The following is a 14,620-nucleotide window of genomic DNA, read 5'->3' as shown; positions in this document are numbered from 1 at the left end:
ATTGATTAAGAAACTACACCATTGCATGATTTGCTCTTGTATAACTTCAATTTGTGTTACAATTTGATGAAGAAGCCATTGCTTGAACTTGCAATGGCTTACAAAAAAAACTTCAATTCGAAAAGGAATTTTAATTGGAAGAAATTTTTAATGATATGGGAGGAAAGTATGGAAAAATAAATAAAAGCCATATGCTAACCTTCATGACTATCATAGACACCAAAGAAAGGTGGAACTATCCAAATTTGGATAAGCTACATGCTACAAAAGAAAAGAAAACACGGTAATATAGCATAATCTATAGAAAATCATTGAGATTATGAGTCCACTCAATAGACCCATTGAAAAGGCGATCCAAAGAAGTCATTGAAAAATACAAAATAGATTTTGGCAGGCAGTGCTTACAAAATAGAAGCAAAACAAACAAAATATAAAAAATTTCAAACTCAAGCACTTAACAATTGATCACAATTATTTAGAAATTAGAACACCCAAAGTCCTTTTCACATAATCACAAAAATCAATATCTCTATGAAGAGAGGCCAACCCCATCACCATGAATCTGAAAAACACTGATTAAAAAGAGAAAATTACAGAGACATTGATTATCATTGTTGACTTAAAAAAAAAAAAAAATTTGATGCACGGGAAATTCAGCCACTAAAGTAGTAATATATAAATCTCTTAAAACCTAAACCTAAACCTAAACCTGAACCTGAACGTTAGGACTAAATGGTTGAGAAACATTGTTTAACTTACCAATTCATAAAATATATTCCTTCACCAGCGAAGCTGCAAGCTTATACAGCCCAAATGGTATAGGACTATTTACTTCCATACGCTGATAATATTGAAATTTAAAACCAAGAATCTGTGAAGCATGAGACTGCAAAGAATGACAGAAGTATTAGTAAAATAAAGCTATTCAATTAGTATACTATAACTTGAAGACCAGTCAACCTACGACACATCCTTACCTTGGGAAAAATTGGAATCAGTTTTAGAAAGATCTTATTATCTGGTTGAAGTTCAAAACACTCCAAAACCTATATACCTTTGAACTTCTCTCCCCAATCAATTTTGTCAGCATTCCGTGACCTAGATCCTGCTCTGCAAATGTTCCATAAACCAAATACATCAGGAAAGAAAGAGAAGGCGCATAAAATTGTGAATTTTAACAATGTTTCTTAACCATTTAGTCCTTACGTTTAGGTTTAGGTTTAGGTTTAGGTTTTAAGAGATTTATATATTACTACTTAGTGGCTGAATTTTCCGTGCATCAGTTTTTATGGTTTTTTTTTTTTTTTAATTTGTTTTTATATTATATTTAAAAATTGTGCTGACGTGGAAAATTGTGGAAACTTCAAAAGTTTCAGTTATATATATATAGATTTCAACGCTAATATATCCATAAATTGTCTAGTTCACCATAAACGTACAAAATATCCAAAAAATAATATTTTGCATCAAAATTATGTCTATTGTGAATCTTTCATAAAATAAAATAAATCTATTATTATCAAATTATAAATTCTAAATTTTGTTACAAGCATCTTAAATTCATCCATTATCATCAAATCATTAAAGAAGAACATTTTGCATTAAAAAAAAATTTGGTTATTACATGTGTTTTAAATTCTGGATGACTAATATCAATTTTCTTAAAGAATATATCAAATGTTTTTGGTTTGCTCATATTTCTTTTAGCTTTAATATGACTCAAGAATGAACCTAAAAATAACTTTTGTTTAAAAAAAAAAAATTCAATTATATAGATTTTTTTTTTTTTGAGAAGCCAGATCAGAGACTTGGGAACTTTATTTCATCAACCCAAAACTAGTGAACATCATGCAAAACTAAAGGGACAATATCAGTTAGCAAATCATGTGGCCACACCTGAGCCCCAACATTTGACTTAGCTTTCTTGGCGAGAGCATCAACCATTGAATTACAATTACGACTAACATGAACAAATTCCACAAACTGAAAAATAGAAGAATGTAAACGAATATCGTCCAAAATGTTTCCAAAACTAGCCAATTCACCCGCGCCGTGAAAAAGAGCATTGATGATGACTGTAGAATCTCCTTCAAACACAACTCGGGTGAGGCCAATTTCCAATGCAAACTGTATATAGCCTTCAAGCATGCTAAGGCTTCTAAATCTGCCACGGATTAGGCCATTAGAATGGGCGAGGACAGAGCACCCACAGCTTCCCCGTCATGATTATAGGCAATGATCCCAATGCTTGCCAAGTTTAAGCGACGAAACATCGCAGCATCGAAATTTACTTTGAAGCACTGAGGGTCCGGAGCTCGCCATTGCTACATGGGAGGAGGACGGGGTGGGTTAGGCTCATCATTTTGAGCTTGAAGAAACTCCTACAAATAACTACCCGCTGAATTGCAGCTAGCCACTGGAAGAGGAGGGTGACCGAATTGGATTGCATTACGCCTATTCGACAATAACCACACCATGATCACGAAAATCTCTGCTTTAAACTCCTCTCTGTTGAACAGAAAATTGGAAAGTAGCTCAGTGAAGGAATTGGGATACGGCGGTGCAGTTTGGTAAAACCATTCCAGCGTAGACCAGACACCTGAAATGGCTTCACAAGACCAAACTGCATGAAGAGAGTCTTCAGGAAGAGCATTACATAGAGCACAGCACGCACTAGGTACAATCTGACGCCGATGAAGGTTCACCATTGTTGGCAGAGCATTGTTACAAATTCTCCACACAAAGTGCTTGATTTTGTTTGGGACCCGGAGCTACCAAATGCCCTTCCAAAATTTTTTCTGGGCTTCAGGATTAGAACCACCTGCACTAGAAGATGCATCACATGAAACCAATAGTTTATAAGCACTACAAGTAGTGAACGTACCAGACAGCGTGTGCGCCCAAATAATGCGATCAACAGGGCGTCAAATGCTCAAAGGAATACCCAAAATAATTTCAGCTTCATGAGGCAAAAACAGTTGCTACACAGTCTCTGTTTTCCAAGCTACGGTGTCTTGATCTATCAAGGTACTGACTTTCACATCCGGATCTAAAGAAGGAAGGGGTGAAATGAATGAACGATTTGCACGTCCAGGCAGCCACCTATCCTCTTTAATTCGTACAGCCCCTCCTATCCCAATGCGCTAAACCATCCCTTTGCGTATCACATCTCTAGCCCCAATAATACTCTTCCATGCGTAGGACCCTGACCTAGACTCTTTGGCATCTAAAATGGAGCAATCCGGGAAAAACCGAGCCTTAAACACTTGATGACAAAGAGATTCAGGATTATTAATCATTCTCCACACTTGTTTAGCCAACAAAGCATCATTAAATTTTTCGATTTCTTTGAACCCCATGCCACCAACTTCTTTAGCTTCACATAATCGCTCTCATTTAACCCAATGAGTTTTCCGATGCTCTCCTCTATACCCCCACCAAAATTTGCGAATCATACCCTCTAGTTCTCTAACAAGCCCTTTAGGGAGTTTAAAACAACTCATGGTATAGGTTGGTATCACCTGTATCACTGCCTTGATCAGCACTTCCCTACCTGTTTGAGACAGGAGTTTTTTTTTCCACCCTTGAAGCTTTTTTCACATCCTTTCTTTAATGTAGATGAAACTTTGTTTTTTTGCTCTACCTACCAGTGCTGGCAAACCCAAATACTTTTCAAAATGGCGAATAGCAGGGACACCCAAAACCTATTGAATTCAGATTTGAACCTCATGAGGGGTGTTAGAGCTAAAAAATATATTAGTCTTCTCATGATTAATTTTCTGGCCTAAACCCCTCTCATAGATTGCTAGGATATCAAGAATCTTTTGGAACTCTTCTTTTTTAGCGTTGCAGAATAACACACTATCATCTGCAAAAAATAAATGTGAGACTTTAGGTCCATTTCTACAAATAGCCACTCCCCGGATATGCCCCTCCATTTCTGCTTTATTCAACAAACTTTGTAATCCCACTTTCAAGAAAAACATATTTCAGTATTATTTTAAGTAACATCCACCTCATCATTCATATTATTATTGTTATTATTTTTAATGAATTATCCACCCAACACAACCCCACATACTCACACTTGCAAGTTCACTCTACTATTTTAGGAGTGAAGAGATGAAAAATAAAAAAGAACAAATTTTATTTACTAACTATTAAGGTTTACAGCTTTGTTTGGTTGTGTTGAGATGAGCTTTGTTTTGTTAATAACAACTAAACAATAGGGTTGTGAAAAAGCAAAAGACACGTAACTTAAGAATGAGAATGAAGAGAAAAATGTATGGGTAGATATCTATACTATTTAAAGAGAGTGGGTCATTATCTATCGGATTAAACACAAGTCTTTGGACAATTGGAGGACTCAATTATTATTTTATTTGTGAAGAAGCCTTACCTATTAGACTAAGAGTCTGTTTGGGAATAGTTTATTTAGCTGAAATTGAAATTTTTTTTGCTGAAAGTACTGTAAATAAAGCTAAAAGGTAGCTAAAATAGTATAGTGAGACTCATGAATAGTATCAAAAAGTGGAATGAGACCCATGGATAGTAGTAAAAATAAGCTAAATAGTAAAAAAGCTAACTTTTTAAGTCGATGTCAAACGCAACTTAAAAGTATGTTTGGGAATAAGTTATTTAGCTGAAACTGAAAATTTTTTGAAGAAAGTATTATAGATAAAGCTAAAAGGTAGTTGAAATAGTACAGTGGGGTTCATGAATAGTATCAAAAGTGCAATAAGCTTATAAATAGTACAAAAATAAGCTGAATATTAAAAAAAGTTAGTTTTTTGAGCTAATGGCAAACACAACCTAAGTTTATGTCTTTTGAATACATGGGCAGCCAATTATATGCTATTGAGGGGATCAATATCTTTTTGCTATGTATGTTATGGAGAAATTTTGAAATTTTGGGGGGCCATGGCCCCCCTAAGGAGCAAGGTGGCTTCGCCCCTGCATATACCCTAACACTCCAAGCTTTTACAGGAAAATACAAAAAATACTCATAATTTCATCGTCGGGACACATTATTTAAGTATTTTTAACCTAAAAGAAATCCCTAACTTTTAAGTTTACCATTTTTTTTACACAAAAGTTTGCTATGTTTGGCCAAGGGATTTTGGGGAGAGATTTTATTTAAAGTCATAATATCGGTATTTACAATTTTTTTCCTTTTTTTTTTTTTTAGGTTACATGGGAGTTTTCTAAAAACTGTTGAGATTTTTAAGTATCAAAGGACCAAATCTGAAAACCAATTTTGATAGAGAGCATGTTATCGTACAAATTTTACAAACATATATTTTCACACCATCACCATTATCCTTCATATTGCCTTAAGACTGATGTTTAATTGTTTACATTGCAACCACCATTACCAGCTTATATCAGCACCATTGCTTACGGAAAATGATTCTTTTCATTTTCTTTGAGAAGGGGAGTGTCTATTTTAAGATAAAGATTCTATATTTTACAAATCTAGAGGTGAATATAGAGTCATGTCATTTAAAGTTAGCATTTTTTTTTTTTTTTTTAATTTGGTTACATGAGATTTTAAGTGAGATAACACTATTAATTTACACATTTAAATCAATGTATTAAAAACTAAAATTTCAACATGAAAAGAATTCTCTTTGTTTTAGAACAAATGGAGAGAATCTTGATAGCATTCACATTGCTACCACCATTGCAATAATTACTGCACCATTCTTATACCACTGGTGCCATAGCGTTGTCACCACTTCCATTCCTAGCACAATCACCACCTTCATCTTTAACATCACCATGATCATAACACCACTGTACATCAAAAACGTCATTTACCATCATAATAATTATTACTTTGTCCATTAATTACACTATTTTTATAGCCAATTCGGCACATATAATTATCATTAATGTCATTGTTGTCACTTCCATGCCATCACTAATATTCTTGTTTTCCAAAGCATTAATCAAATTTTCATTCAGTAGAGAATGAGAGAGTGCTTATCTTAGTGGCGACTCTTCGAACCAAATAATCAAATTTTTATTCAATAAAGATTACAAACATGAGATTATATTTAACAGCAGAGCTAGGACACAACAAAAATTTACAAAAAAATCCATTGAAAACAAAAACCAAGCAGTATAAACAAAAACCACCACTTGACATAAATTCCTAGAAAACTTGATGCAATTTCGGCTTCCTAAGGCTAAAATCTTGATTGATCAATGACAGTTACAGAAACCCATCATCTCCTGTTAACTCCTTTTGATTAAGACAATTAAACCCCATTATCATTACAATGGTTAAACTTAATGCAGTCCTTTCCTCTCCCTCATCACTTGCTCTATAAATAGATTCTCACTTCTCAACTTTTACATATCTCTCTATCTTTTACTCTCATAGACAAACATATACACATAACATTTTCCAATGGCTAGCATAAATGTGTTTATGTTATTGTCCCTTGCATGCGTCTTGGCAGTGACAAATGTGACTGCAACAAGGGACTTGTACATTAAGCCTGGACATAGGCTTGCAGCAAGGCTTGAAACCAGTGAAGGCTTAGTCCCTTGCTGGAACGCACTATTGGAGCTCAAATCATGCTCAAATGAGATTGTTATTTTCTTCCTCAATGGCCAGACTGATATTGGTCCTGACTGTTGCCGCGCCATTACTATTATAACACATAACTGCTGGCCTGCCATGCTCACTTCACTCGGTTTCACAGCTGAGGAAGGCTATATTCTAAGAGGCTATTGTGATGCAGCAGCCTCCATTCCATCTGCAGCTCCTTCTCCTTGCTCACCAGCGCCTTGGGCCTAGTCGTTGAGGTTACATATATGCATAAAAGGTCGTACCAAGCGCAAGAAGCTCTATGCAGTTTATCAGTACTATTTTTTACTTGCTACCATATTTAAGATTTCAATGTCCCTGATCTCTTGCTTTTTTTTCGGTTTCTTTTACATAGAATTATTTCCTAGGGCAAACCGGGTTTGTCTCTCTATCACGTTCCCTGAAGACATGTTGGGATTTTTTATGTGGTCTATTTTGCTATGTAATAATCAACCACATAATAAACAAAAGTTTTGATAATCTGATGTTTCATACAATTCTACTTAGCTATTCATTGTACTCCTCTGTACTTGTTCTTGCATATTTTGAATGGGCGTTTCAACCAAAGGCTAAACTATATATAATTGGATCCTACCTATTCATAGTAAATATTGACAAGACCACTAAATCCTCCCTCATTGGTGCCAAAAGTCACTTCTCTTGGGCATCAATAATCCAAAACAACTCTTCAACAAATTAATAAATCTTTATTTTGACAAAAAGCTTTTCTCAGTATATATAAAACATTTTCACACACTAAATGTCTACCAAAATAATTTCCATTGGCTAGTTTCACTCCCAATGTGTCATTAGACCCAAATATCATGTATATTTCATTACTATAAGAGTTATTCGATCAATAACATTACAGAAAATTCTTTTTCTTTGACACCTAAAAAAATATAATTATTATATATATATATATATATATATATATCAATTACCTTCAATTAATTTAAAGTACCTTCCCCTATAAATTAAAGAACTCTCTCCACTCTTTCAATCATATACACAGAATCAAAGACAACTATACAAACCACAACACGCGCAGGTAAACTATGGCTATCAAAAACATGTTCATCTTACTGGTCCTCACAAGCCTCTTGGCAGATGTGACTGCATCAAGGGACCTTGCACTAAAGTCAGGATTCAACGTTCCAGCAAGCTTGGAAACAAGAGAAGGTTTAGTCAAATGCTTGGTTTTGCTCATGGAGTAGAAGTTTTGCTCAAATGAGCTCTTTCTTCTTGTACTTACAGGCCAGAACAGTCTCAGCGTTGATTGTTGCCAAGTCATAACCACTTTCACCAATAAGTGCTGGCCTTTCATGCTTACTTCCTTTGGTTTCAACACTAAGCAAGGCAATTTACTGCAAGGTTACTGTGATACAGTGCCTAGGCTTGCTACAGCTTCTGTTGCTGGCTCATCACAGCTACAATATTCACGTCGGACAATTTAGATGATGAAGAATGAGAAACTATATCCTCTTCGGGGAAAACTATAATTAGGTACTTCCAAGAGTATGCTGATGAGATACTCTGAACAAATAAAATTAAGTAGCCTAATGCCAGTTAAGTACTCAACCGTGTGTTGGTTGGGAAGCGTTTGGTCTTGTCCTTCATGTCATGCATTTGATGTTTTGTTTACTGTACTGTCCTGTAATAATGCTTCTTGCTAATAGAGTATGTAAATGAGAAATTGTCTACTAAAAAAGTTAGTAGTATTTTCTTTGTTCTGTGTGTCAAATTAAATGATAATACCCATAAAATTCATCTCATAAGGAAAGATTGCTCTTAAAGGAACAAGAGAATCTGTCGTTTTGTCTTTCATAAATTCCATAAAGCTGTTTACTTATTTAACTTTTAGAGCAATCAATGATTCAATATAGTGGTTTTTTTTTTTTTAATTTTTTTTTATATATATTCTTAATATATATATATCAAATTTCGTGTTAATCAAATATTATTTACTACTTAATAATCCATAAACTTGTTCTTTATGGATAATTTTAGATTACAAAAATTTGAAATTTAAACATTTGATTGATAGCATAACTATTGATCTTTAATTTTCAAAAAATTATTAAGCATGAAAAATATAAGAAGAAAATGTAATTCAATAATGAATTTATCAAAATCCACATTCAATAATAAAATATTGAGTGGAGTTGTAGCTATTGGCTACTACTAAGAGCATTCACAACAAAAATGTCAAAAAATATAGCTTTTAACAACTTAAAAGACCACTTTATCCATTTTAACAAACGTTCTATTTTAATACACAACACATTAAAATAATATAAACAATCCAATTAAATAAATATAATAAACCCAACAAATTCATTTCACCCTAACCCCTCTCTCTTTCTCCTTTCTCATCCTCTTTGCCTGCTCTATCCCACTCTTTGTCTCTCTCACACACCACCATACAAAGCCACTACCACCACTAACCACCACAATCTATTGCCACTACTAGCCACCATTGCAACCCACTACCACCACCAACTACAACAAGTCACTGCCACCATCAATCACAATCAACTGCCACCTAGTAAAACAATCCACAACCCCCGAAACCCAGCAACCCACAAAACAACCTCCACCACAACTCACAAAACCCACAAAACAACCCCTAAAACAATCCCAAACAACCTTCACCACAACCCACAAAACAAAGGGCAGTACAAAATTAGACACCAATGCTTATCATTCTCTAGAGCAACATATCTCTTTGAGGAAAAGCTCTAGGAATCAAAAACCGGTTACCAACACAACAACCCCCCCTCCCCCCCTTTGGCTAGCATATTAGCCACATAATTATAATCTCGTCTCACCCAAACAAACTAATAGGAGACATTACCATATGTCTCTCATTCTTAAGTTGACTCCTTTGTTTCAACATAATCATTCATAGACTAATAGGTGTTGGAGTATGTGTGTTTCAAACTTTTAAACTGTGCTTATGTCTCACATTGGTTAGAGATGAGTTCTCATGTATGTTTATAAACCATTGTATCACTTAAGTGATAGCTTGAAAGATAATGGGCTAAGAGTTGGAGTTGGGCTTGGGTTGGACTTAAGCTTGTCGATCTCTATCTCTCTTGGGTCTTATTCCTTTTCCCTTTCTTTTGCTTTTGCCCGTTGGGGCATTTAATGTGCTGCCTGTTGGCTTGCACAGTAACCTTTGGGAGCAGCCCATGTCCTTTGCTTAGTTAGCTTATAAAACCCTACAACTTACACTATTCATTAGTCATATTTTTCCTTTTCTCCAGTCATATCTTCTCTCTGTTTTGCTCTGGTTTGTTGCACAGAAATTTCAGTTTCAATATATATATATATATATATATTTTTTTTTTTTTAAGGAAAGGAAAGGCAAGTAAGGTTGTTACTAGTTCTTCTTGCTTGAGTGTGTGATCAACTTGAAAAAATCATTGTAGTCTAATCTTGGGGGGTTGTTTGGCTAAGAGAGCCATTCAAACCGAGTTCTACTCCGGGTGGCACGAATCAACCTTTAAAGACAATGCATTTTGCGTGATTCTATAGTTTGTGAGATCTTTTTAACTCTATCTATTTATTTTTGTCATTGCTAATATTTTAGGGTTTATATTGTTGAATCAAAACTTGTTTATTTAGCCATATTTTCCAACAATAGGAGTAGGAGACGTTACTATATGTCTCTCTTAACATTTTTTTTTTTGGTTGAAAATCTTCAATCTTTATTGAATTAAATTGGACAACAGTCAGCTTTACAAACAGACACTAAGGCGGCAAGCTGACTGTGATTATTGAAACAAAAACATTCGAGGGAAGTAAGAGACAATCTAGCTGCCTTATGGGCTGCTCGATTATACTCTCTTTTAAAAGAGGGGGTGGGGGGGGGGGGGTTGGGTGGGGGGAATAGGGGAGTCAAAGCAGACTTCAGCGTCGCCTTCAAAAATGACTTGGTTCCATGTTTCAGAAAGTGCAACTGCATAGCCCATAGGATGGTGGTTGCTTTTGCTAGAAGTGGAAAGCAGAGAGGAATGATCTTGGTCTAGACTTTAAGAACTTCACCTTTATAGTTGCGGGGGATGACTGCTACAGCAGTGGCTTTCTCTGTGATTGCAATATATTTGTCACTTTAATCCATTCCTTAGGGGGAGGAGGAGTCCGTGACAACTGAGACGCTACTTGTGCTAGATGAGGTACAGGTGGTTTCTCTGCTAGAAACAAGGCTGAGAATTCAGCAAACTTTCCATGGATGTTGGTGATTGCAGCTTGGATATCAATCTGGGATCCCTTGTGAAGAGATTGGTTTCTACTTTCTAAGGAACCAAATTTCATCCAAGATAGAAGCCATATTAAGGGGAATAAGCCACTGGTCTTCCTTAGGGCAAGGCGCGTTGGGTGGATTAAGGATCAGTTTGATGAGGGATTCAGGGGATTGAATTGAGTGTTCCTCAGGCTTTAAGCCCTAACAGCAGGAGTGCCAGAGCTCCTTGGCTATGGGGCATTCAATGAAGAGATGCATAGGAGATTCAATTTCATGTTTACATAAAGCACGACATGAATCCTGTATTAGCATCCTTTCTCAAAGATTCTCCTTAGTTGGGATGTATTCCAAAGCAGCATCTTCATTCTCTCCGGGGCCTCGAGATTCCATAGTCTTTTCCAAGAGAGCTTGGATTAAGGCAGATAGTTATCCAAGTCTAGAACTGACCAGTATACTGATTTGACTGTGAAGTTACCCTTATTGTTTGGAGTCCAAATAAGCTTATTAGGCCTCTCTTAACATGACACTTCGAGCCTTTTAAGTCAAATGTTTTTTAACCAACTTTTGCTATGTTTACTCTAAAAAAAAAAAAATTGCTATGTTTGGAATTTGGATGGGGGATTTTATTACAAAGTAAAAATTTGGGGATGTAAAAAATTGATTTTCTTTTTGTTTAGATCAACAAGGGATTTATTTAAAATTTTTGACTTTTAAGTTTTTCAAGCATCCAATGCATCAGTTCCCAAATTCAATCTTCACAGGGAGAATACTATCATACAAAATTTAGCAGTAATAACATTTCATACATCACCATTACTCTTTAATCTTTATATTGACACAACACAAGATTGTTGGATTATTGTCACCGCCACAACTATCCCATACCAACATATTGCTCGCGGAAAATGATCCTCATTTGCTTTGAAACAGAAAGTATCGATTTAAAATAATAATTTTATATTTACACTTATAGATGCATGCAAAACTAAAATTTCAATATAAAATACTCTACTGATTTTAAAATTAATGGAAAGGATCTTGACAAGATTCACGTTGCTACCACCATTTCTGCACGACTATATCCTTATACAACTGTTGCCTTTACCTTTCCGAGTACAGCCACCACCACGACCGTTATCAGCATAATAATTATAACTGTTATTTCCAATTCAGCATAATTATGATTGACGTTGTTGTCACTTCCATTCCATCACTATTTTCTTTTTTAATCTCCAAACGGAAATCAAATTTCCATTTAGTAGAGAATGTGACAATGTACTTTGTTCTCAAAGACTAGCATCCAATCATGTTAGTGGCTATTCTAACCAAATTATCAAACTTTCATTTAGTAAAGATTTCAAAACATGAGATTATGTCAATATATGTAATCACTGAGAGCAACCGCATCTACAAAATTGTGCAAAATACAAAAATTGGTTAATTTGACATATTTTAACAAAAAAAACACCTACTTAAATACTTGCAAAATTGTTCATATATACAAAAGTGCTACAGTAACCGTGCATATATGCGCAATTACTGTTTATGTGTAAATGATTTTTTTATTCTTTTTTTCTCTCTCCCCCTTCATCTTGTTCTTCCCCTCTGTCTCCTTCTCACAACAAAATCACAAAATCACCCCTGCCCTAGCCTCAACCACCGATCTCTATTTTCTTCCAACAACAAAATCACAAAACCACTCCTGCCTAGCCTCAACCACAGATCAAGGTGGTACCACCCAAATACAAAACCCAAAAACTAAAATTAGCAATAACCCATCATAATACAAAAACCCAAAAACTAAAACTAGCAATAATCCATCATAGAACTAGCAAGAACCAGATGAAATCAAACCCCAAAATTAACCAAAACCCAGATGAAGTCAAGTGAGGACCATGGCAGCACTACATCAAGATCGGAGGTGGTGGTGCTGGGTTGCTGCAACTAGGGCTTGCTTGGGTTGTTGGCGACAGTGTGATGATGACGGTAGTGAGGTTGGTTTGAGTTTGAGAAATCTGTAGAAGAAAAAGAAGAAAGAATAAAGAGAAGAAGGAAGAAGGAAAAGGAGAACAAGAAAGAGGGAGATGGTTTAGAGGGTTGGCGTGAGAAAAAGAAAAAAATAGGTGGGTGGAGCAATGTGGGTAGTTGTTTGTTTGATATAATAAAAAATTAAAGAAATATTATTATTTAAATAAAATAGATAGTAGAATAAACAAACTGATGTGGGTGTTTTGTAAAAATAAATGTGCAAAATAGATAAAGTTTTTTTTTTTTTTTTGGGTGCAAAATAGATAGAAATTTTACATCCACTTATGCGGATGCTCTTGATGCAAGTTGTGTTAATAACAAAGACAAATTTTCCATTAAAAAAAAAAAAAAAGAAAAAGCCAAGCACAACAATGATGTCCAATTAAAAAAAAAAAAAAGATGCCCAACCACCGGATTTAAACGGTTTTGCAGTCCATAAATGCTTGAAGTCTTGAACTATAATCCTTCCTAAAGGCATAAAAAGAAAGGCAATGGGAAAAATTGTGCGTTACAAGTTTGAGGGCTACATATAACATATGTGGTAGAAGAAGTTGCTTAAGCTTCTCACAAATGAGCCATCACTTGCCATAAATTTCTAGAAAACTTAGATGCACTTTCAGCTTCCTAAAATCTTGTTAATTTGATCAATGGAAGTTACAGAAACCCATCATCTGCTATTAACTCCATTTGATTAATACAATTAAACCCCATTATCATTATGCAATGGTTAAAACTCACTCAATCCTTTCCTCTCCCTCATCACCAGCTCTATAAATAGCCTCCCACTTCTTAACTTTTACATATCTCTCAGTCTCTCCCTCTCTCTCTTAAACACGTACACACAAATCATTTTCCAATGGCTAGCCAAATTGTGTTTATGTTACTGTCCCTTGCATGTCTCTTAGCAGTGACAAATGTGACTGCAACAAGGGATTTGTACATTAAGCCTGGACACAGGCTTGCGGCGAGGCTTGAAACCAGTGAAGGCTTAGTCCCTTGTTGGAATGCTCTATTGGAGCTCAAATCTTGCTCAAATGAAATTGTCACTTTCTTCCTCAATGGCCAAACTGATATTGGCCAAGATTGTTGCCGTGCCATTACTATCATAACACATCATTGCTGGCCTGCCATGCTCACCTCACTCGGTTTCACAGCTGAGGAAGGCAATATTCTAAGAGGTTATTGTGACGCAGAAGCCGTGGTGCCTTCTATAGCTCCTCCTGCTGCCTCACCACTGCCTCAGGCTTAAACATTGGGGTCAAATATATATAAAAGGTCGTAACACAAAGTTCCGAAGTTCTCAGACAGGATTTCTAGACAGTAATTACTCCTTTTCCAGTTACTGTCATGTCCCTCTCTTGCTTTATTTTCGTTTGTGTTTACATGGAATATTTCCTGGGGCAAATTGGGTTTGTCTCTTTGTCTTGCTCCATGGGTCCATGTTGGGGTTTTTGATGTGGTCTAGTCCACTATGTAATAATGAACCACATAATAATTTTTTTTTCTGTGATAGCTATATATGCATCTCATGTCTTCAAATATGTTTCATTAGTAAGTAGTGTCTATATATATATATATATATATATATATACTTAAATTAGATTAAAATTTTTTTGGTAACTCAGAAATTTTTTATTAAGATCAAAACAAACAGGTACAAGGACTAACAGGTCCAAACAGAATTACAAAGCAGAGCTACATCACATCAACTCTAAGCTAAGATCTCAATTGGACAGACTTTCAAG

General features: G+C 35.3%; 2 protein-coding genes across 2 annotated transcripts; both read left to right on the top strand.

Moving 5' to 3' along the window:
* The first annotated feature begins 6,144 nt into the window (after positions 1-6,144).
* On the top strand, positions 6,145-6,808 carry LOC115950121 (egg cell-secreted protein 1.4-like). The gene has a single exon (XM_031067368.1). It carries the CDS (start codon positions 6,416-6,418, stop codon positions 6,806-6,808), a length of 393 nt encoding a protein of 130 aa, XP_030923228.1. The 5' UTR covers positions 6,145-6,415.
* An 848-nt stretch (positions 6,809-7,656) lies between these two features.
* On the top strand, positions 7,657-14,251 carry LOC115950120 (egg cell-secreted protein 1.4-like). Its single transcript, XM_031067367.1, has 3 exons — positions 7,657-7,780; positions 7,856-7,972; positions 13,784-14,251. The coding sequence occupies exons 1-3, from the start codon at positions 7,657-7,659 to the stop codon at positions 14,122-14,124; spliced, it is 582 nt and encodes a 193-aa protein (XP_030923227.1). The 3' UTR covers positions 14,125-14,251.
* The last annotated feature ends 369 nt before the right edge of the window (positions 14,252-14,620 follow it).

The sequence above is a fragment of the Quercus lobata genome, chromosome 6, assembly GCF_001633185.2.
Source record: "Quercus lobata isolate SW786 chromosome 6, ValleyOak3.0 Primary Assembly, whole genome shotgun sequence".
NCBI lineage: Eukaryota > Viridiplantae > Streptophyta > Magnoliopsida > Fagales > Fagaceae > Quercus > Quercus lobata.
Note: the sequence above shows the minus strand (reverse complement) of the source record. Positions and strands in the feature narration are given on the sequence as shown.

What these genes read in the sequence shown, in the direction of transcription:
- LOC115950121 (XM_031067368.1), top strand. Translation starts at nt 6,416, where the DNA reads ATGGCTAGCATAAATGTGTTTATGTTATTGTCCCTTGCATGCGTCTTG.
- LOC115950120 (XM_031067367.1), top strand. Translation starts at nt 7,657, where the DNA reads ATGGCTATCAAAAACATGTTCATCTTACTGGTCCTCACAAGCCTCTTG. An exon ending in AAGCTTGGAAACAAGAGAAG is followed by an intron (nt 7,781 to 7,855) that starts GTTTAGTCAAAT and finishes TTGTACTTACAG; the next exon opens with GCCAGAACAGTCTCAGCGTT. An exon ending in GCAAGGCAATTTACTGCAAG is followed by an intron (nt 7,973 to 13,783) that starts GTTACTGTGATA and finishes GTCTCTTAGCAG; the next exon opens with TGACAAATGTGACTGCAACA.